Source organism: Coffea arabica, chromosome 7e, assembly GCF_036785885.1.
Source record: "Coffea arabica cultivar ET-39 chromosome 7e, Coffea Arabica ET-39 HiFi, whole genome shotgun sequence".
Taxonomy (NCBI): domain Eukaryota; kingdom Viridiplantae; phylum Streptophyta; class Magnoliopsida; order Gentianales; family Rubiaceae; genus Coffea; species Coffea arabica.
In genome coordinates, this window is record NC_092323.1 from 41,927,431 (window position 1) to 41,938,590 (window position 11,160).

Genomic DNA, 11,160 nt, shown 5'->3' on the forward strand with positions numbered 1-11,160 from the left:
AATTCAACTTAGGGCTTTGCCGAACGCGAACCGTCAATTAAATCTTAAAAATTCAAATAAATTGAAATGTAACATTTGAATGATTGAAAACAATATTATTTAAATATAAATACATATTATTGGATAATTTTAATCTTTTCAATAATATTTTGATTTAATTTTCCAGAGGATAATGAAATTTTTGAGGTCCTCACACACAGTATAAGATGTTTACAGACAAACCAGTACTACTCATACAAGTAAAAAACATTTCCTAAAAATCAGTACAAGTTGTGGCTGCAACGCTAATTGCAATATGCATGTGGACAACTAACCGCATATTCAATAATTTGTACACTTTGTATTTGGTCGGTTATATGGTGTACATTACTTCAATTAGATTGTACATTCACTAAGTATTTATGTACTTGCCGTTCATTGAAATAAACTATCTATCTAATTTAATGCACTCTCATAAGCACTAATGGTCAATTTCATAGACGATTGGAACAAATAACCATCTAGTAAAAACATCTGATATAAATGTTATTAATGACTAATATGTTGTACGTTCCAATAAACACGGTGTACATCATATACTTTGTCTAGGTAAAATCTTATAAGTTATCAAAAGTTATGCCATACTTTAAAAGCAATTACAAGTAGTAAAATTTATACCTTGCAACAAGTTACATCATACTTTAAAAGTAATTACGAGTAGGCAAATATCATGTAATCATGTTATGGGATACCTTGCGACAAGTGTACCTTCTTGATGTTGTCAAGCCATCCTAATCCTTGTTTAGGTAGACTTTTCGGATACTGAAACCTATGACAAAAGCATATATGTGAGTGATGGTCGCATAGTGTCATAATTGTGCACAATAGGTTTCCGATAATATACATGTTGTTAGATGACAGTTACGGTTTATAGTCATAAATGTACACATTGTGAGTCAGGCATTGCAGTGTTGTATTCCCTATTTCATTCGTGTAATTTACAATAACTCACTTTACTTATCTTTTATCTTTGTATGTGTCAATCTACTATGGTGTAAGCGCCCATACACAGTCGGTAATATAGTTTAAACTATACGGTGTCACTACTATCCTGCAACAAGAATAAAAAAAAAAGCAAGTAATAATTACCTTCACACTAGGGGTGGGCAAAATTATCCGCTAATCCGAAAACCCGTCATATTCCATCCAATCCGAAAATTAGGATATCCGATTTTTATTATTTGATTGGGTCAAAAGAGGGTCAGGTATCCGCTAAGATGCGGGGAGGGTTAGGGTCACATAATTAAAAATCCGCGGGTACCCGATCCGCCCCGCATATATATATTTTTTATTTTTATTTTTATACACACACTATAAAATAATAAGTTAGAACTAAATAAGTAATTTTATTGAACAAATTGCATTACAAATATGAGAGACTATAGTTTATTTACAAGATTCATTTGTAAAGGCCATGATCTTATATTTTATAGAAAAAAGTTTAATTAATGTGGAACATATATATTAAAAATTGTGCTACTTATTTCAAACTTTTATTGATTTTGAATTCTTTTAATTTTTTTCTTTTATCTTATATTCTCTTCATATGCTTGTTTCTTGGTGGGAAACCTTTTTTTAGAAAAAAAATTATTAAATTTTAGATGAATGTGTAAAATATAAAATTAAATTGATATAAATCATTTTTTTTAAAATTAAATGATAAACGGGGCAGGACGGGTACCCACTAATCCGACCCTATCTCAGCGGGTACCCGCTGATATTCGGGGTGGGTAAGGGTCAGAAAATGACTAACCCGCAAGGTGCGGGTCGGGTCAGCCAAATGGTGAATGGGGCGGGTATCCGACCCACGCCCACCCCTACTTCACACTCTCCCTGTTATTTTATATACCTATAAACATCCTAAGTCGTTTAATTCGTCTATTGAGTCAAATTTACAAACACTTGGCATGCATAAGTTCCCTGTGTATACGTTCTTTAAGTTGGCTTTCAATGTATCTAACTTGTGCTACCCATATGATTTCCTTGTTTAGGAGTTTTTGCCAGAGTTTCAATTTCATTATTCATGTCACACTGTCTTAAACAAGTTGTACAAACAAAATCATGCAAGTAAATTCATCCCCCTGCTATCGCAAAACAAGTCAAATAGTGCAATGAGTTTGCAATATTCTTACCTTTGGGTTTAGTCCAATTCAATTGAGTCTATCTCTGCTTCAGATCTCACCAACTTTCGTCTTTTGGCAGCCATTATGAAAAATTTTTGTCCCACAACAGTTACTTCTTGTGTCCCCTCAGTATATTTTTGCAACACTTTCTCCAAAAACTTCTCATCTTAAACTTTCCAATTTGAGGTAGGGATATTATTTTGCTGATACTCTGGAATTGTGAATGAATGTTCACAAGATATATTTTTGGAGGGAGACCAAAATTCTATTTCATTTGAAGATTTCAGATGAAGAGTCATGCCTCATTAATTTGAGCGGGAATTTTTGGAACGGATAGCTAAGGTATTTTAACGGAGCCCGTTATCCCCTGAAATTTTTTTTTTCCCTATTCACTTACTAAAACAACGTCATTTTCCTTTGCTGTTGCCCCCATTATACGTGGCCTGTTGCAGTCCTCTCATTTCCTTTTGTGAGAGAACTGCTCAGGGACGGTCCGCCTGATGACCGTCCCTACCCCAAATCCAATTTTGAACAAGATGTTTGATTTATCCTGCATTGCAAACACTTTATTCATAGATGTACCCCCTGAATTCATGTGATGTAGTTATGAAAGAAATGTAAGATGATAAACCAATTATTATTATTAAGGGAATGCATTGGGATCCTACCATATACCTCAAGGATGATGACAGTAATTTGCCAATTCAGATGCCAACAAAAGATGAAGAGTCATAGCCTTTGAAGGAAGATGGCAGTCAGGGACAGGGAGAAAAAATGATTCATATCCTAAGAATGTGAAGTCGGGACAAGGAAACATCAACTGATCAGTTGATTATAGTTGCAGGGGTTCTTGAATCTATTGATATCCTTGGAACTAATCCTGGGAAGGAAGTTGAGACCATTAAGGATCCAGTAGCTGATAAAATTCCTTCTGCTAGAAAAGAATAATCTGGTCCGTGACCAATTATCTTTCCAATTGTCCTAAGGATGGTTGAGTTTGATCATATGACCTTACTGGAGGTGTGAATATATATATGCAATCTTCTAAGGAGAAATGCCAAATCCAGGAGAAAACTAAGCTCGTAAGCAACTGGAAAACAATTCAGGACTATCTATGTTCATTCAAGTCGTTGGGGTTTTGACAGTTTTCAACATATCAGCAACAAGAAGTTGGCAAGCTATTGGACTTTCATGTTCAAATGCTTCTCAGATTGAGGCCATGAACAAGCACAAAGATTGAGATTTAACTGCTGAGAGATCAATGGTTTCAACTTTCAAATAATAATTGAAGTTCTTCTCTTTTACTTGTTAACAATGGGAAGGGACCTATTTCTAACTTTTCTTTTTTTTTACCAAACGATAGGAGACTTCATTACTGGAAACGAAAGTTTACAACTTTGGAGCAAAGGCTCCTACATCATTTTTGGCAAAACTGATTAGCCAACTTGGAAATGACTCCATCCAAGCTATCTCAGAAATGGAATTTAAGGCAAACTTTGCCAACTGGTGAGACACATTATTCCCTCCCCTTTTAACAAAGGAGAAGACACAAAAACTAAAATCCTTGCTAAGCACAAAGATGTCAAACAGGACAACACCTGCTAGAGATCTCTAAAACTCAGCCCTCCCTTCCCTTTAACCTCAGATAACTTCCTTCATTCTACCCAATGAATTTTCCTATTCTCTCCACTATCCCCCCACCAAAACTTTGCCATCTCTTTACACATATCCACACATAATCCCTTTGGAAGTTTCCAGCAACTCATAGCATAAGCAGGCAAAGCTAGGATCACAGATTTTAAGGACTTCCTTACCAGCATTGCTCAGTAGCCTTTCCTTCCATCCACACATTCTGTTGATGACCCTCTCCCTGTTGAAAATCTGTCTTTTTGATCTCCCTATAACCAATGGAAGCCCCAGATATTTGCTCTACTTAGCTTCCTTCATGCCTCCCAGGATGTCCAAAATTTTTGCCTTCCGTTCCTTCCTTGTGTTCTTACTAAAAAACACAGATGATTTTTCAGCATTTATGACTTGTCCTGAGGCATCACCATACCTTTTCAACAACTGCATCACCTTCTCACCTTCTTCCTTGTTAGCTATACAGAAAATCAATGTATCATCTGCAAAAAAGAGGTGAGACAAAGCTGGACTATGTTGTGCAATCTTTAGACCAGATATTTCCAAATTAGATATAGCACTCTTAAATAAACTGGATAGACCCTCAGAAATTAGCAAAAATATGTATGGAGATAATGGATCTCCCCGCCTAATCCCTCTTGTAGGTGTAACTAAGCCCTTTTCTCCCCATTCAAGTTAAAGGAGTAAACAACAGAATACATAGACTTTAGAATCCAATCTGTCTATTTTTGACAAAATCCCATTTTTTGCATAATTTTTTGCATAAAAAGCCACTCAACTCTATCATAAGATTTGGACATATCTAGTTTTAAAGCCATGAAAGTATTTGATCCACTTCTCCTATTATTTAAGCAATGAATGAATTCATGAGCAATAACAACATTATCAATGATTTGTCTTCCTAGAACAAAAGTATATTGGTTTTGGCTTATACATAGTTTGAGAAGAGGTTTCAGTCTGTTGACCAAGATTTTAGATATGATCCTGTAGACTACATTACATAGACTAATTGGTCTAAACTGTGACACTAAGACCGGGGAAACAACTTTAGGTATAAGAGTAATGATAGTTTCATTGATAGGCTTAAATAACTAGCCAGAATGAAAGAAGCTGGAAATGGCACTTATCACATTCCAGAATTGTTGGAAAAATACAGGAGTCATACCATTAGGCCCCGGGGCTTTATTTGGTTGCAGAGAGAAGACAGCTTTTCTGATTTTCATTTCTGAAACAGGTCTAACCAGCATCTCATTCATTTGGTCTGTGATAACTAGGGGAACATCATACAATATTGATTCAATCTGCTGAGGATTACTGGAAGTGAAGAGATCCTGAAAATACCCATTTATTTCATTTTCAATTTCATGTTCAGACTCACACCAAGTTCCATCACCTTTCTTAAGACTTGAGATATTATTTCTTCTTCTCCTCTCTACAACACTAGCATGAAAGTAATTAGTATTCTTATCCCCTTCCTTCAACCACCTAACTCTAGCTTTCTGCCCCCAATACACCTCCTCTCTCTTATAGGCCTCCTTTAGTTCCTTCTTATGCACTCTCACCTTTCTATTCTTATTTGCATACCCATCCCCCTGAACCTCAGCAAGTCTCTGTTTTAGCTCCCTAATCTCCTTTTTTGCATTAGTATCTCTTTGCCTATGCCAGTTCAAAAGAGTCACTCTACATCTTTTTATTTTTTGGTGTAGCTTAAAAAATCTTGATCCTTCCTGTTGTTTACCCCATTCTCTACTGATGATCTCCCCTACTTCCTTATATTGTACCTAGTTCCTGTCAAAGGAAAACCTCCTCTTCCACTTCCCACCCTTTGAATCAGTATCAAACAACAGTATAGCATGGTCAGAGGCATCATTCTCGATATACAGGCATTTAGCCTTCCCATTTTCTCTCCTCCAGTGTCTACTACATAAAACTCTATCCAATCTTTCCTTAATTTTCTTTTCCTCTTCCCAATTATTAGACCATGTCCATGGAATTCCTTCAAAACCAATGTCAATAAGTTTGTTATTGTTTACAAAGTCCCTGAATGTTTGAAAACTCCTTTCTGGCCTTCTACTACCTCCCCACTTCTCATCATTAGACAGTATATCATTCATATCACCTGCCAACACCCACTACTAGCCCTACAGGCTTTTCCTATCTTCTATAGTCTTCCACTGTTTTTCCCTAATCTGATCCTCACTACTGGCATACACACATATTAGCCACCATCTAGCTCTAGCACCACTCCTTTCCAGCAATAGCTTGATAGTGAAATCAGTATATAGCACTTTATAGACTTGTAGCTCATTCCTTCACATAACTGGCAATCCACCAGCTTTTCCAACTGGATCAACCACAAACAATCTATCATACCTCAACTTTAGTCTTACTTTATTCATAACATCTTTTCTGTTTTTTGTTTCAGACAAAAAGATCACCTCAGGGGAATGGAGTTTGACACTCTCCTTTAACTGGGGAACTGTCAAGAAGCTCCCAACACCTCGACAGTTCCACACCAGAGCTCTCATTGGGGCTTGGGAGCCCCATTAAGGTAGGACTCCACCACCTTAGCTGTATGTTCCAGACCTGCTCCACTTCCTTCAGTTTTGCTTTTTTTTTTCTGGCATTCCTTCCCTTCCCCCCTTATTCATTCTCTTTATCAGCTTTCTCATTCAGTTTTCTTTTTCCCCCCTTAATGTCAATGTCCATAACCTCATTTTTGTCACTCAGAGGTACTCTTTTACTCACCTCACGAATTAGTCTCTTCCAACCTCTATTCCCTTTGTACTTCCCAGCTCTCATCCCTGAACTATTGATTTGATCCTGTTTTTTATTAACAGGACCTATTCTTTTCCCTTCACTTTCACTTCCCTTATTTTCTGTAGTTTATCCATCAATCCACATTGAATCAAAGTATTCCTTTTCACTCAATTCCTTCTTCTAACTATCTCCCTAAATAACCCAAAAGCACTGAAACTTAGTGCTTTACTAACATTAGTTCTTCCCTTCAGTTCATCCCCCTTCTTTTTACAACTAGACTGCAAAGAACTCTCCTTCTTAGGGCCTTCCATCAGACTACTTTGATGCCTGTCCTTAACTTCTTCCTTCACAGTCTCCTGCACTACTGTATCAACACTAACCTCAACCAGCTTCCAAGGTAACAATAATTGGTCCTGCTCCTTCTCTCCCTAATCCCTAGTTAGCTGAGAGCCATCCCCACCATTACTATCCAGATTACTTGAAGTATTGTGTCTTCTGGTTTGGCTCCTAGCATTACTTGCTCTTAACCAGGCGCCATACTGAGCTTCCTTGGTAATATTAATGCCTTTCACCCTGTAGCTTCTCTCACTATGCCCCATAATCCCACAACAATAGTAGAAATCAGGACATTTCTCATATCTAAACTCTATCCATCTAGCACTACCACCTAGCTTCACTGTAGTTCCCTCAGCAGTGGTTTAGATAACTCCATTTCCACCAGAATCTTTAAATGTTTCCCCTCCTTCCCTCTTATTCAGAATTATAACTTCCTTCACAGAATTGAAAACCCCCTCAATCTTCCTACCAATTTCCTTAGTAATCCGGTGGATAGGTAAATTCCATAATTGAACCCAAATCCAAGTCCTATTAAAAGCTACATCACTCTGTTCTAACCCCTCCTTCCATGGTAATACTACTAAGGGCAAGTTATCATATATCCATGGTTTCCCTCTTAGTACCCTCTCCATATCCTGAGTGTTATTAAATATAAATTGAAACATATTAACCCCAATCTCCACTACTTTCAACTTCCTTGCAAAAGGCCACATATTATTCGTAAAACTTCTAATACCAGATATGTTTGCAGACTTTTCCACCACCACTTTCCCAATAATACTCATCTGACATTCAGCCACACCCTGGAACAGATCTGATCAATCCAATTCCACTCCCCTCTTCTTCAGTCAGAGCAAATTTCCTCAACACTTCCTCTAATTCCTCAGTCATCCTAACCAGTACCAGGAGTATTCCCCAATCAACACAGACACAATGAAGGTCAATACCAGTAGCCTATCCAAAACGAGCCAGAAAACTATGAAAGCAAAGTGTTACCAACAAAACAGAGAGAAAACAGAAAAATGACTTACGCCTAGTAGCTAGCTTACTAGAAATGGAAAATGGAATCAGGAACCAAATAGCAGGATCTGGAATGAAGAATTAGATCTATAAAACCTGGAAAGACAACTCAAAAGGAACTAGAGATCATAAGCTAGAAGATCGGAGCTCGTGAGATAGAAGATCTTCTATACCGCCATCTTCAATCATCCTACCATGGAAAAACCTGACGTGCAAACAAAGGACACCAAACAAAAAGGAAAACAGCATCATACTAACGCGTTATTACTCCATTGAATTCACTATTGATTTAACAGGCAAAGAGGATCGAAGAATTTTGTTTTGGTTTTTTGTTTGTTTTCGAAAAAGTACGGGAAATTTGAAAATTTGAAAACCAGTACAAAACACCCACTAGAGGTGATTTTGGCTCCCTGCTTAGAGAGAGAAAGTAAACCACCTACAAAGAGGGACTTACTTATTTCTAACTTGCCTTGAAAATTTTGGTGTTAATGAAGATTTGTAATAGAATTGAAATATTCAAATTCGATAATTTGACCCTTAATACTCGTCAATATTACATGTATTTGCTTTTTTTTTTGGGTCCTAATATTATAGTACATGTATTTCAGATAAAAGAATTAAAATCTCATCAAGCTTGCTAAGAAAAAAACATAAAACTTCTTCGCTTGTAAAATTATGCTTGGATTAATTCATCCTTCTTACATTCTCGTATACCCATATGACTATTGCATGTACTAAATGGTCTATAAATGAAGCGTTAGATCAAGCCTACACAAGTTTCTATGGTAGAATTTTAATAAAAAAAATACTTATATGGTGGAATCTTTCATAAATATATTCCTTAAAACATGCCAGATAGGATTTTTTAACTATGGTTTTATCCCACCAAAATGATTGAAAAAAATATATAGGCAGTAGCTTACGAAGGTAATTGCCAATTACCCACTGAGCAAGATTTAATATTACTGTATATACTAGCTATGTAGACCAATGTGCAAATCAAGTGCAATTAACATTCAAAATTTAATATTTGAGCATTTATTGGGTGAAAGTGAGAAAAATGAGAAGATTAGTACTAAAGGTTAGAAACAAAAGTTGCGGTGGAATAGGGTACTTGTCTAAATTAAAATATATAACAAATTTTGAAAGTAAAATAGGGACTGCGTAGTTCCTACTTTGACCCTGGACCCAGTCCAGCGGTTCCGTTCTTCCGAATTTTGCAGGCCCACTTTTTGTGTTAAAAATTCCATCTCGGAGAATTTTGGGGCCATTAGCTAATTTATCTGTTTTTGGTAACACGGGGTAGACTAGGTCGGGAGGGCCCAAGTAGTTAACGGGGTAAATATTGGTTTTTATTCTTTTTTTTTTTCAGAAACGATAGAAATTTTATTTCTAATAAAATGGTAGTACAATATATGAGCAAGGGTTCAAACTTGGATTTTACAAATGTGTACTAAGACACCGAGGGTCTAGAAACTCCTCATCAAAGTGAACGTGCATTGCTATCTTGCTTAATCTATTACTGATTCTATTACCTTCAACAGGTAGACTATCAAATGAGCATCTCCTAAACATTGAGCTTATGTCTCTTATGTCCTCTAGGTGGGCTGCTAGACATATGTCTCTTGAAGCTTGACTTTTTATCAGTTGTAACACCTGAGAGCATGATCCAACGTAACTGATCCAATGCTTCTCTCCTTCAAAACCCAAGCTGCACATATCTGGCTTTGTGTGTTTTGTGCTGTGATGCCAATGCCCATATTCTGACCATCAATATGTTGCCCCACTTCTATTGAAATGATCAGCATGTTGTCACTTTCCTCCACCATTTCCTCTTGTACTTCTGCTATATCTGTTTCTGAGATGCTCAGCTGCTGCTCTATCCGTTGGGATTGTTGGTATTTCTCTCAATCTTTTACTACTTTTCTAATTACTGCCATTGGATGCTTGACTTTGTCTCCAAACTCTACTTTGTTCTTGGCTTTCCAAACCTGCCAAAGAATTTCCACTGTTAATGCTATATGCTCCATGCCATACTTTCGGATCTTCACATCCATTAGCATACTCCACCACCTCCTAAAGTCATCTGTATATTCCTTAAGTCCATCCCACTGTAATGGAGCCACTTGCCATATCAATCTTGCCTTGCTGCAGTGGAAGAAAATGTGTTCTATTGTCTCACTATTTTCTCCGCACGTTTTGCATATCAGGTTACCTTTCCCTGTTCTTCTAAAAATCGCTTCCCTTCCTTGTAATGTTTGGTGTAAGCTGTTCCATAGAAACAACTTTTGCTTGTGCTTAATCTTTATTTTCCATAGCTGTTTCCACACTCTATCACTTCCACCTGCCCAGCTTGTTTCTCCTATTAACTGCACTTGTGCTGTCAATTGCCTATTCTCTCCTGTCATTACTTTATAGGCTGAACTGACTGTGTAATGTCCATTGTTGCTAATGGCTCCAAAAGTAAGTGTCAGGCCGGCCTATTATGCTTAAAGGCATTTTGAGTTTTGTCCTTGCTTCCTATTGGGTAAAGGTCCTAAAAATGAGTACTGAGTTCCATCTAAAATTGGATATCAATTCACTTGCTCTACTGATCTTGGAACCTGGCGGTTTAGGGGACTGTAATTTACCATCCTTGCCCTCCTGTAGCCATGCATCCTCCCAAATTCTAATACTCTTCCCATTTCCAATTTTCTTCCTTGCTCCTCTCTGCACATCCTCTCTTGCCCCCATCAAACTTTTCCATATCCAGGATGAGTTGCACTTTACTTCACAGCTCAATGGTGATGCCGTAGGATAGTATCTAGCTTTCATCACTTTACTCATCAGTCGATTTGGGCTTGTGAGGAGTCTCCAAATCTGTTTTCCCAGAGAGCTTTGTTAAAACCTTGGAGGTCTTTGAAGCCTAATCCACCAATGTGCTTTTCAGTTGTTATCTTTTTCCAGGAGCACCAATGAATTTTCCTTTTCCCATTGTCTTCTCCCCACCAAAATCTTGCCATCAAGGCACTGATTTCTTTGCATAACTTAACTGGGAGTTTAAAACACGACATGACATAAGTTGGCATTGCCATGGTTATGGCTTTCAGCAAGATCTCTTTCCCTGCTTGACTTAACTGTTTGTTGCACCAGTTAGAGACCGTCTTCTGGCATTTATCTCTAATGAAGCCAAATATTTGGTCTTTACTTTTTGTGATAACCATCGGTAGCCCCAAGTACTTTCCTTGCTTCATCACCTTTA

At 37.3% G+C, this 11,160-nt stretch overlaps 1 protein-coding gene across 1 annotated transcript; it reads right to left on the bottom strand.

The window, feature by feature from the left end:
• Nucleotides 1-4,091: 4,091 nt before the first annotated feature.
• Nucleotides 4,092-5,917, bottom strand: LOC140011376 (uncharacterized). The gene is made up of 3 exons (XM_072060167.1): nucleotides 5,607-5,917; nucleotides 4,969-5,459; nucleotides 4,092-4,285 (listed from the first exon to the last, which is right to left on the bottom strand). Exons 1-3 carry the CDS (start codon nucleotides 5,915-5,917, stop codon nucleotides 4,092-4,094), a joined length of 996 nt encoding a protein of 331 aa, XP_071916268.1.
• Between the last annotated feature and the right edge of the window lie 5,243 nt (nucleotides 5,918-11,160).